Below are 12,170 nucleotides of genomic sequence, written 5' to 3' on the forward strand. Positions count from 1 at the left end.
GGAGCAACCTGGGATAGTGGAAGGTGTCCCTGCCCAAGGGAGAGGTGGAACGAGGTGAGCTTTAAGTCCCCTTCCAACCCAAACCATTCTATGATTCCTGGATTCTATCTCTGTGTTTCCCGAAGGCCTGATGTATTCTAGGTGATGCCACTGAGAACTGTGAGAAAAGGAAGTTCCTGCCCCAAATAAATTCCAGCCTGCCCAGGGAAAGCAGGATGATTATTGGTTTTCCCAGATAGGAACAAAATTGAATCGTAGATTTACCCAGAGACACAGGGGAAACATTTCTGGTCTAAGAGATTCCCTATTCCAAGGTTGGTCTCCAGCTTTCACCTCCAGTTCTTTCCTCCGGCCTTTTTCCTGCCAAATTTCTCCTGGTTTTCTGGTTTTGTTTCTAAGATGGTCTGGGAACACCTCCCAAACAAACCATGAGCCCTGGGTGATGTCTCTGGGGTCCCTGAGCACGGATTCCTGCAGGCTCTGGAGGGGAGGAGGGTTTTGGCAGCACGTGTCACTGCACAGGGTTGGTGTTGTGTTACACCAGCTCCAGTCAGGGTCCCCACTGAACTCTGCAGGCTTCTGGAAATTAATTTCTTAAGAACTGGGCAAAAAATCCTGTAAATTCCACAAGGTCAAGAAAAAGGGCATCCTTCAGCTGCAGCAGTGTAATCATCTGAGGATTTTGCTGCAGAAACACAGCTGGGGACTCGAGTTTTAGTTTGTCTTGACAGCAGCAGGAGATCAAATAAGTTCCTATTTTCTGACTGGGAATGCTGGGAATCCCTCAGAGGCTGGGATGGATGGGGGCCTGACCCTCCCACTGGCCCCAGTCAGGCTGTGGGGAATTCCACGTGCCTAGGGTAGTGAAGGGAGGATGGGAAGAGCTGATGGAGCAGAGGTTGGACGGCACAGTCCTTTGAGGTTGGTTAAAAAGCACTGGAGTCACAAGCAGAGAATAAGGACCATAATCGTGATGCTCTGTGAGAAAAAGGCTTAAGCTGCTGGAGTGGCACTAAATCCCGAAGTATCCCACACAACAGCGAAACTGAATAGTGAATGAGATGCTTTTTTTCCCTTTTAAGAAATAATTTTCTGGTATCTAAACTGGAGCGATGAGGAACATCCAGATTAACCAGCCTACGGATTTGGAACACAGCTCTGGAGTGAAAAGGAGACAGACAGATGATTGAAGAGACAGACAATGTGGCATAAACTACATATCCTTTAGGAAACCAGGCTAGAAATTAAACCCTTTCAAATAAACAAATACAGCCAATAGCCGAATTGTTTTGTCTTTATTTTACACCTTTCATTTTATAACGGCATCGTGTCTGCAGCACACCAGCAGCCAGCAAAGGACAAACCTATTAAATTCACACAGGGATGACAGATGCAAATGCAGAAACGGAGCACTGAGGTTTACGGAGGTGGGGAACTAAGGAAACAGCGACAGTTGCCGATGGGACGTGGCACTAGGGGATTCTCGGGACATCCGAGGGCTTCCAAAGCTCCCGGCGGCGGCAGCGCCCCCTCAGCGCTTCCCGCGCTTTCCCGCCTCCCTCGGGATTTCGCGCGCTTTCCCCGCCCCTCAGCGCTCCCCGCACTGCGCACGCGCGGTATCGTGAGGCTCCGCCGCTGCCCTCAGGCCCCGGCCCCGCCATGTCGGAGCGGCTGGCCAAGCCCTCCTGCCTCATCGTCGCCAGCGCCGCCACCGCGGGTGAGACGCTCTCGGGGGGGCCCCGCCGGTTCGCGGGGAGCCGCCGCTCCGGCCTCTGCGGGTGTCCCGCGCTCCCCGTCCCTTCCCAGCGCCGCGGCGGGCGGGGCGGAGCCGAGCGGGGCGGGGCTGTCCCCGCTGCGGCTGTCGCGGCGTGTCCCTCGTGTGCCCGGCCCACGGCCCTTGCCCCGTGGGTGTCCCGTGTGGGTGACACTGCAGCCGGGCTGTGCAGCCGCACGTGTGCCCTCGCTGCACAGCTGTGCTGCTTTTCCGTCCGCGCACATCTGCGCTGCAGGTGTGGCCGCCATGCGCAGCTGTGCTGCTCGGCTCCTCTGCGTGCGGCTTTAGTGGTTTTGAGGGGAAGGAGGGTCGGCTCAGATTGGGTGTTTGGGGAAAGAATCTTTACCTGTGAGGGTGCTGAGGCCCTGGTGCGGATCGCCCTGGGAAACTGTGGCTGCCCCATCCCTGGAAGTGTTCAAGGCCAGTTTGGACAGGGCTTAGAGCAACCTGGGGCGCTGCAAGGTGTCCTTGGCCATCGCAGGGGTACCAGATGTGCTTTAGGGTCCCTCCCAGCCCAAATCATTCCAGGATTCTGTTCCTGTAATGACGGCTGTACATTTCTGATGTCTTAAAATCATTAAATCCTGACAATCATCTGAATTTATTTAGAGCTTTCAAGATGAGCAAACACCCAAGCTTGTGTACTTTGCTGGATGTGAAATGTGCATATTATATGGCTCTATGCAGATATTTACTATATGTATTTTGTTGTATTGATTAGTAATGCTGTATTAACATTTTAATAATATGAATAATGTAATTTTGTAGTTAAAAGGTGACTTTTGTAGTTAAAATAAGAACTATGTAAGCAGGATTTTTTTAAAGAAAGGAATGAGGCACTCGCACCAGATAGCAGTCACAGGACACCTAAATCTATCAGCGAAAAGAAATTTATTGTTCTCTTATCAGAAGAAACTGAGTTCTTCCTGCCTAGCTAAAGATCTAAGGTGCTTTAGGATTAGGAGGAAGAAGTTGATGATGACCAGACCAGATCCTTTGTTTGAATGGAATTTATGCATTATATATGAGGTGTATGAATATTCAATTTATGCATAATGTATGAGGTGTATGAATATTCAACAGGTTATTGCTTTTAAGGGTTAATCCTTTGTTAACAGGGGTCCTTTTTCAGGCTTATGCTGCCCAGAAAAAGGTACTTGGATGTCCATAACTCTTTGTTTCTATTCTCTCATATTGTCCTAATTCAAATTGTCCAAATTATTATTGCTCTAATTGTATTACTATTTTTATAACCATTTTATTATAATTAAACTTTTAAAAATTTAGAAACAAGTGATTGGCGTTTTTCACACTGGATAAAGCGTGGCCTGCATTAAACTATCACTGTTGTCTCCCTAAGGTGTTGGAATCTGTTTTCCAGGTGTTTCAGCCCAGTCCTTCCTTCACTGCTTTACTCTGGCCAGCTCTGCCTTTAACCTGCAAGTGGCAACACCCGGGGTGAGTGAAAATGGACAAATCCTGTGATTTCAGCCTGAAACCAAATGATATCTCAGTTGCAATGAAAAAAATAATGTAATAATTGTAATATAAATTTATTGAGAGGTGCTTTATTGGCCGTAGACATTAAGGGACCTGTTTAATTCTGGTTTTTTAATACCAAAGTGACTGCAGCGTTTCTGTAGCGTGGATTTGGACTTCTCTGTCCAGTATCTGTTCCCACAAAGAGTGGAGGGAAAACCATTAGCACGAATTCAGTGGGGAAAATGGAAAACTTCAGGTTTTGGAGAGCTGAAAGCATCTCAAAATCCCACGTGGCCGTCCTTCAGAAGTGTCCTGGATGCTTGTGCGGTGATGCTGACCAGGGTGTGTGACCCGTGTTGTCCCCAGGGGAAGCCCATTGACATTGTGGGTGTGAACGAGGGCAACACGCGCTGGATCCAGGACTTCCGCATGAAATCCTACGCCAGCCCCGCCAAGCTGGAGTCCATTGATGGTAAGGGTGTCACCACGGGCCTGTCTGGGAGACAGGGCCTGCTTAGGGCCAGGATTTTAGGGAAGAATGACACAGAAAAGGCAGGAAAGTTGTGTTTCAAGAGCTGCAGTTGTTGGTTTACTCTTTATTTAAGAGGAAGTCCAAGCAACTGCTTTGCAATTTTGTTATTTATTTTGGAATGGTCATTCTCTGTTAATGTATATGTAATATATACAAATAATGTCTGTGTTGTATATAAGCACACAATACATTGTTACTTGTTAAAAATAAATGTTTTGCTGGAGTAGGAGCCAGCAGACAGAACAGTTGTAAGTTTTGCTTGAGTCATCAGGGCTCATTAAAAATGTATGTCCCTTGTCCTAAGAAGGACCTTTTTCTCTCTTCTGTGTAGCTTTATTAGGTTTTTTAGGTAATTTTTAACTGATTTATGTGGGTTTGTCCTTTTTTCCCAAACATGCAGTGGATTTATGGTCAGGTTTTTTGGGTTTTTTACCTGTCCAACAATCTGTTCCTGCTTTCCTGCCCAGGGGCTCGGTACCACGCCCTGCTGATCCCAAACTGCCCCGGGGCTGTGACTGACCTGGCCAACAGTGGGTACCTGGCCAAGATCCTGCAGCACTTCAGCACTGAGAGCAGTAGGTGAACGTCCTCGGGGGCTGGGTAAATGAGACAGGGCTCCTGTGCTGCCTCTGCAGGATGGCTGCCTTCCAGACACTTCAGAGTGTTTGCGTGGCTGAGGAGCATTCCAAACTGGGAAGGAAAAAGGAGATGTCAAGGGGGGAAACAAATGCCTTAATGGGCCTTTAAAAAAGGAAAGGGAGACTTAAAAGAAAAAAAAAAGTGTCCTAAAATGTCTTAAAAAGCAGAAAGGGAGTCCTAAAAGGAAAAAAAAAAATGTCCTAACGTGTCTTAAATAGGAAAAAGGGAGCCTTGAAAAGAAAAAAGAGGTCTTAAAGTATCTTAGGGAGCAATGCCAGTATCTTGTCTCAGAAGAAGGATTTGCTGCCTTACAGTGGTACAGAAACAGCTCTGTCCAAATCAGCAGCATTGAAGGCTCAGAGCCAAGTGAGGAATGTCCGAGGATCATCATTAAGGCTGCAGTTAATCAAGACTTGGGGTGTGCTCCACATTTGAGCATTTGTGGAGCTGTCTCTGGACTTGGAGTTAAAATCTGCAGTCATTGTTCTTCCTCTTACTGTAATAGTAATAAAATAATTGTAGCAATTCTTATGATAGACAATGATTGCTCCTGCAGTGTACAGGAAAGCCCCTACAAGCTAAAGGAGCATTATCAGTGCAGTGTATCTTCACTGCAGGAGGGCAGCATGAGGCTCACCACACACACACACCTGTGTTTTAAGTATTTGGAGATGCTCACAAATATGCTTTAATTCTTTTCTAGAGCCTATCTGTGCTGTGGGACAGGGAGTGGCAGCTTTGTGTTGTGCCACCAATGAGGATAAATCCTGGGTTTTCCAGGGATACAGCCTGACAGGGGTAAGCTAAGCTTTTACCTTGTTTTTGCTGTTTGGGGGCTTTTTTTGCTGGGTGATTTCTGGTGGTTTTGGTCTCACCCAGGAACTTCCTGTAAATATGAATTATCAGTTTGGTACCCTTGGCTTGTGCAAGATGTGCAGAGTTCTCTTTGACAAGGGGCCCAGCACTGAGTGCATGAAGGGTTTGTCCCACTTGAGTGGCATGTGGGGAATGCTTTCCCTCTGGTTGTTCAGTAAACTTTAAACTGAAGCAAAAAAAAAAAAAAAAGAGCTGGAAATTCCTGCTGCAGCTCTTTGCATTTGTTGTTTAGGACTTACAAAAAATTTTTGTTTGTTTAATGAATGCTGGGGATAAGTTATATTTCTCAAAGTACTGTTTCTCTTTAAAAGGCAGAGGCAGTCTCAGGTGAAAAGTTAGAAGAAGTTTTAGGAAAAAAGGCTGTTTGTACAAACTGGCTTGCAATTAAAGCAGCCAGTTACTGCTGATACTTTATTTTATATGCTCTGACCTCACAGCCCATTTTATAGTGTCAGAGTGGTGCAACAGCTTCACTCTGTACAGCTTTCTAGTGTGGAAAATTTACATGGAAAGATAAGAAATAAGGATTTTGTGACTCACAAAAGTTATTAGTGCTCTCATGTGCTTCTATTTGAGTTAAGGATTATTTATGATTCTCTGTGGATTGTTACAGTCCATGATGAAATAATTTAAATCATGTTGTGGCCTAGCTATGGTTGCTGTGGAAACCATAAAATTAAATTCCTTCCTTTTGTGTATTAAAATTCTAAGTGCTCCTAAATTTTCTGTCTGTAAGCTGTTTCCCATATTCATTCCAACATGGATTACTGGGTTTGGACTCTGCAGGTGGCACAGCATCTGTGTCCAAATAATTGTGTTCCATGGACAGACAGGTCTGTGCCTTCCTGAAGTTAATCACACCTGCAGAAATTGTTAGGTGGTGTTATTTCCTCTTTACTTAACTCACTTAAGAGTTTCCAGTTTGCTCCCTGCACAAAATCCATCAAAGCTGCTTGTGATAATTTTGCTGGGTGAATAGTAGAGGGAACAGAAATATAAATTTCAGGGAAATATGTGCTGGTTTTGCTTGGCTTTTTCTGTAAAAAAGCCAGCCAAACTAATTCCCTTTTGATCTATTTCAGCCCTCTGTGTACGAGCTGGTGAGGCAGCCAAATTTTGCCAGTTTGTCCATTATTGTGGAGGATTTTGTGAAGGATTCTGGAGCTACATTCAGTGGTGGGTCATGCCTGGTGTCTGGGATGGGCACTTTGTGTCTCCCTCGGGAAATGAGTGTTTGTGTGCTGGTTGTGTCCAGCTGAGCAGGATTCTGGCAGGATCTCTCATCTGGCATTCCCATTGCCTCATTTGCCAGTATGTCACTGCTCATTTGCAAGGCCAGCTTGGACAGGGCTTGGAGCAACATTGGATAGTGGGAGGTGTCCCTCCCTGAGGCAGGGGGATGGGACTGGATGAACTTTAGGATCTCTTCCAACCCAAACCAGTCTGGGAGTCTGTTTGGAATGAGGAAACTTAAAAATTCTATTTGGGGTGCTGAGCAGTTGCTGGTAGATCTGAGCTCACTGGGGTGTTGTAATTGACCAGAAAATGAGTATTTAATTTTTGTAGCATGATTATCACAGGTCGTGTCTGGCATAAGATGAGTTTGTGTTGTATTGTGAGGTGATTGTGGCTTTCAAATACATACTTTGAGTTTTTCATTATGAAAATCTCCTGATATGTGTACTTTACCCACCTGCTGTTAACTGAATCAAGGACCCAGTCCTGTCCTTTCAGAAAAGGATTTCCTAGGGAAATTTTTTCAGGATGAGGGGCTTGAGACTGCCCCTCTCTACTGGAGTAATAGATCAGCCCCCAGCAAATCTGTCTGGCCATAATAGTTATGTGTTGAGTTGGGTTTATCAGGGGTGTGATCCTGGCCCCGAGCTCGTGTCCTCTGACGCAGTCCCTGTGTTTTTCCTCCTGTGTTCAGCCAGCAGCCCGGATGCTGTCCATGTGGTGCTGGATAGGCACCTGGTGACAGGACAGAATGAGAATTCCACCCTTCCTGCTGTCCAGAACCTTCTGATTCTTTGCAATGTCAGGTGAGGCAAGATGGGGCATAAGAACTGGGAACAGCCAGTGGTGAGCTTTTTTTTTTTTTGGTTTCAGGAATACTGTCTCTCAGAAGGGGTGTTTCCCCTTGGTTTTCTGCTGAGGTGTGTGTCACTTCTGTTTGATCCAGCCAGCCAGCCAGCTGTGTCTTTTGGCAAAGAGCATTTGATTATTGAAAAGAAAAAGATGAAAATGTGTGGGGAAATGCACAGCTGTAGTGGAACTGGCAAAGTAAAATGCTGAATAGGCTTCTCCAAACATTTCTGTTCAGGGAAACATCTCTTGTTTCTTGAGCTTTGGCAGGCTGGCTTTGAGTCACTCATTCTGGGAATGAATGTATTTAATTTCTTTGGAAATGGTTTGGCTTGTTTGAGTGTCATCTTGTGAGATAGAAGAGCCCATATGAATAACCACAAACCTCTTCTTTTGCTCAGGTGAGTGTGTGGTACCAGTCCTGTCCTGTGTACACTAACAGGTCCTGTCATGTCTGGGTGTGTTTCCTTCAGCAGGAAATGAAGGGGAAGGTCTGTTTGCAAAGAGGATGGATGAGGAGCCAGCAGGCTGAGGATTTCCATGGCTGTGACCTGGATAAAGCACCCCTCTGAACCCCTGTCCTGGACTCTGAAGTGACTGTGGCAGTGTCAGGTTCTGTGTGGATGGAATGGATGAAGGTTGTCAGAAGCAGCTGGGACACCCCCTTATATTTTTGCTTCTCCATTTTCTCACTGCTTCTCTAGACCCTCAGTTTACAGATGTGGGGAATTGTCTTCTCAAAACCCCCCAAAAGTTGGTGCTGTGAATACAAATTGCTGAAGCTGAAGCCCTTGCTCTGGGTTGGCATTGTGCTGGTGCACAGCATGCCCTTGTTTTCTTCCTGTTCACATCGCTGGAATTGTGTTCAGAAAGTTTGCTCAGCCTTTTTTTTAACATGGTCCTACAATTGTTTATTTGTTCTCTTTTGTGCTGCTTATGTTGTGGGTTTTGTTCTCTTGGAAATACTCCTCTCTGGGAGTACACTGCTGCTGTCTCTTGCTGGAATTTTGTGGACTAGGGCACTGAAAAATGCAGGTGGCTAATGTGGGTCCCATCTGAGGACCCAGCTGTTGGGTGGAGTCTGGACTACTCCTTCCTTCTGAGCTGCAGGTGTGGCTTGAAGCTGAGCGTGGAAAGGAATAACCAGACTGAGACTTTTTAAAATTGTTGCAGGCTCAAACTTACAAAATTATTGGAAAGTAGATAAATTAACTTTCAGATAATTGATTTTCCTTCCCTCTTGGAATTGTGGGCAGCATTTATCCAGTGCCCTAAAGAAATGGGGCTGCATTTTTGTTTTCTTACCAGGATATTACAATATTTCAGTTCTAACAAATCATCAAGTAGGGAAATTTTCTCTTTTCTGTGTAAATCCTATTTTTTTTAGGTCTGTCTCAAGAATTCAGTGTGATTTGAAAAGACAGACTGCTGTGGGTTTTGCTGGGTCTTCTGCTGTTGCATTCTGGAGCCCAGCTTACAGAACTTTGGCATTGATGGAAGTGAAAACTAGAATTTGAAGTTAAAATTGTGCTTTGATAGATATTAAATTATCAATGAGCTCTGATAATTTAAATCTTCATTCCTGACAAGCCATCATGGGGATTTGATGTTGACAGCCTCAGGAAATACTTTCAGTCTGGAAAGCCACATCTTGTTTGTGAAGTGGGAGACTGTATTTCCTTAGGGTCTTTGTTTCCATGGGATTTTGCCAAAATTGCTACATCTTTTCTCTGCTTACCTGTAAAAATAGAACATTGGTGTCTACCCTGTGTCCTGTTTTTATTCCTTAAATGAGGTTCTGTCCAGGCTCATTCATCTGCTGCTAGGTGAGCAAACAGCATTCAGACCTCTACATGCTTTGTTCAGTCCCCTGTTGTACAATTTTTCCTTATTTTGTGGCATCCAGGACCTGCTGGAATTGCTCTGCTTGTGCCTCTGTCAGGAAGTTGGACAAAGCACACTGCCTGGGGACTTGATGGTGATTTCTTTTTCCTCCCATACGAGAGCAGAAAAAAGATGAGTTCTTGTGTGTATTTTCACTCTTTCCCATCACACATCCACTTTTATCTCCTCAGCCATAAAGTTGCTCTTGGGAAAATTGGGGGAGAAAGGTGTGGTCAGGCAGCAAGTGGCTGGAGAGGTGATGTGTGCAGGTGTGGGCCAGCAGCTGTGTGAGGTGGCTCTGGATGTGGTGGGCTGGATTGTGTCACCTTCACAAGTCATGCTGACAAACTGGAAGCCACCTGAGTCACAGAATCATGGAATTTAGGTTGGAAAAGAGCTTTTAAGATCAAGCCCAAGCATCCGTGCAGCACCACCACCGTGTTCACCACTCAACCTCAGGTATCACATCCATGTGTTTTCTGAACCCTTCCAGGGGTGGTGACTGGGCAGCCTGTTCCACTGCTTGATGTCCCTTTCCATGAAGAAATCTTCCTTAATATCCAACCTAAACTTCCTCTGGCACAATTTGAGGCCATTAGTGATGATAGCTCTTAAGTTCTTGTACAGTATGACCAATTTTAGCCAGGGATTGGAAAAAAAATGTTCAAAGAAAACTGTGGGGAAAGAAGAACAAATGAACATAAGAAACACAAAGTTGTTGAATGCCATCCAGGTATTTTCAGGAAAGTTTTATTCTGTTCATTTTCCGTGTTAATTTTATTCTACAAATGTAAAAGTTGATAGTTTATTTGCTATTTTCTTTTCTTTCCCTAAAAGGTATTTACATCAACTAAAATCATGAACTGGCATTACATAAAGAGCAAGGATTTTTGAATAATTCTTGCATTTTAATCTTCCTGTGGGAGTAATTTAGGTACCTCAGTTTGTATCTTCTGTACCTTGTGCCTTGTCCAGCTGAGGAGCCCTGTGAACAATCCCACCCCAGGCATCCAAGCAGTGGGGTTTATACTGAGGGCCTTTTATCTCTCTTCTTTGTTTCCCAAAGAATTGAAAACCTTCAAACTTGAGAGATTTTCATCCCACACAAACCTTTATTGTTTCAGCATTTTGTTGTGCAGTGCGTGGTGCTTTGGTCCTAGGAGTGTTACCAGGCAGGCTTGTTTCCTTGGAAATCTGCTCCTGGTAACATCCAGCTGGTGGGTTCTGTTGTTTTATTTATTTTGGGTGGGGGTTGGTTTCATTTTCCAGGGTTTTGCTGATTTATTTTTTTGTGACTTACAGTGTTACCTCTTCTCTGGGCTTAATAGCTGGCACCACATCCTCTGTTTTCCTCTGATGTTTTTACAGGCAGATATGGAGGTACCTGCTAGAAGCATCAGAGTGCCCCTGCAGCACGTGGAGCAGGATGAATCCAAGGGGATGAGGAGTTTTCTTGGATGTTGGCTCACAGCTGTAAAGGAGTACTGCTGTCCTGCACCCCACAAAGGATTTCTTCACCAAAAAGAGGACAGCCCACCATCCCTGAGGTATGGGAGCCTTTACACCTGAGCTGGGAAGAGGGGTGCTGGTGCAGCAGTTGGGAAGGTGCTTAACTGTGGAAAACAGGGCCCCAAGACCTGCCTGTGGGTATGACCTCAGTTTTTGTGTTTTTGAGGATCCTGACAAGATATTTGAGCTCTGGCCCTGTCTGCAGCTGGTGGTTGTTGGTAATACCAGCATTCAATTTGTGTATTAACATATTTAATTAAGATTTTTTCTTTGGAGCTTCTACAGTATAATCTTGTAATAAAAAACTTTTTTTTTTTTAATGGAATCTGGTGCTTTGTTTATCTTGTGTGCATTCAAACAAGGGCCAGAAGAGATGGAAGTGGCTCTTTGGTCCTGATTTACTTGAAAATTTCAAATGGAACTGTCTGGGTTTGGTGCCATCCATACTGGCTTGTAATGGCTGTATTGGATAGACATAACCAGTGAATCTAAGGACTAATTTAAAATTAAATTCCATGTTGGGAAGATGAATATAAATGGATGTACTTATTGTGTCTGTTCTTCCAACAGCTCTGCTTTCCTGTACCCTGTGTCAAGAATGGAGGAAGTGCTGGGAGCAGCAGTGTGTCTCCCTTAGCACAGTGTGTGATGGGATGCAAGGCATAGCTGGAGGAGGAAGGAAAAGCTTTTCCAACCCCCCCCTCCAAGCTTTGTGTGTTTGCACAGAGCTGGATGTTGGAATCAGAGAGCAGCCACCATAAGGAAAGGCTGGGAAAGGTGCTGTCATTTTAAAATCAATGCTTTAAAGTTTATCTACTGATTCTTTAGGATTTCTCCAAACATACACATTGTATCTGCCCCTAATTCCTGACTCCTGTCCTTGTGACTGTGAGAGCCACAGACCTTCCTGGGAGACGAGAGACATCTCCTGATTTCTTAATCTGAGGAGTTATGGGAATCTGGGAAATCCCAGGAGTTTGTAAGCAGGGCACAGACAGGGCCCTGGGAGAGATCCCTCCATCTGCTGAAGAAAGGGGAAGTTGAGGAAGAGTTAAGGAGTGAACACACTTTGTGTGACTGACTAAAGAGCTGTACAAGCTGAAGGTTTATGTGGTGCTTGGGTTTTTTTTCAGAAAGGATGTGGACTTTGTGGTTTAGCCACGGATGTCAGGCCCCTCACAACATCCCATCTGTGCTGCAGAAAAAGCCCCAGTGCTGAGGAGGAAACACCAGCTGCCACCACAGGAAGGAAGGGATCCCGTGACTGACCTCGTGACCCCCCTTGCCTCCTCAGCTCTTGAGAGGCACCTGTTGGTAAGTGGAGAAAGGCTTCACTGTTACTCAGACACCTTTTCCTACCTCCTTTTCTTTTTCCCCTTTCACTGCAGT

General features: G+C 45.2%; 1 protein-coding gene across 3 annotated transcripts; it reads left to right on the plus strand.

Moving 5' to 3' along the window:
• Positions 1-1,595: 1,595 nt before the first annotated feature.
• On the plus strand, positions 1,596-9,152 carry GATD1 (glutamine amidotransferase class 1 domain containing 1). Of its 3 annotated transcripts, none has more exons than XM_059848820.1 (8): positions 1,596-1,717; positions 3,156-3,232; positions 3,623-3,728; positions 4,256-4,363; positions 5,131-5,225; positions 6,386-6,479; positions 7,234-7,345; positions 7,862-9,152. In XM_059848820.1, the coding sequence occupies exons 1-8, from the start codon at positions 1,660-1,662 to the stop codon at positions 7,869-7,871; spliced, it is 660 nt and encodes a 219-aa protein (XP_059704803.1). In that variant the 5' UTR covers positions 1,596-1,659; the 3' UTR covers positions 7,872-9,152. The 3 variants fall into 3 exon arrangements, with proteins under 3 accessions (XP_059704803.1, XP_059704805.1, XP_059704806.1); XM_059848822.1 differs by having other exon boundaries at positions 7,865-9,152; XM_059848823.1 differs by lacking the exon at positions 4,256-4,363.
• Positions 9,153-12,170: the final 3,018 nt, after the last annotated feature.

The sequence above is a fragment of the Haemorhous mexicanus genome, chromosome 6, assembly GCF_027477595.1.
Source record: "Haemorhous mexicanus isolate bHaeMex1 chromosome 6, bHaeMex1.pri, whole genome shotgun sequence".
Lineage (NCBI taxonomy): Eukaryota > Metazoa > Chordata > Aves > Passeriformes > Fringillidae > Haemorhous > Haemorhous mexicanus.

Excerpts from the sequence above, each read along its gene's own strand:
- GATD1 (XM_059848820.1), top strand. The coding sequence starts at position 1,660 with ATGTCGGAGCGGCTGGCCAAGCCCTCCTGCCTCATCGTCGCCAGCGCC. Across the intron at positions 5,226-6,385 it reads AGGGATACAGCCTGACAGGG|CCCTCTGTGTACGAGCTGGT; the intron begins GTAAGCTAAGCT and ends GATCTATTTCAG. Across the intron at positions 6,480-7,233 it reads TTCTGGAGCTACATTCAGTG|CCAGCAGCCCGGATGCTGTC; the intron begins GTGGGTCATGCC and ends TCCTGTGTTCAG.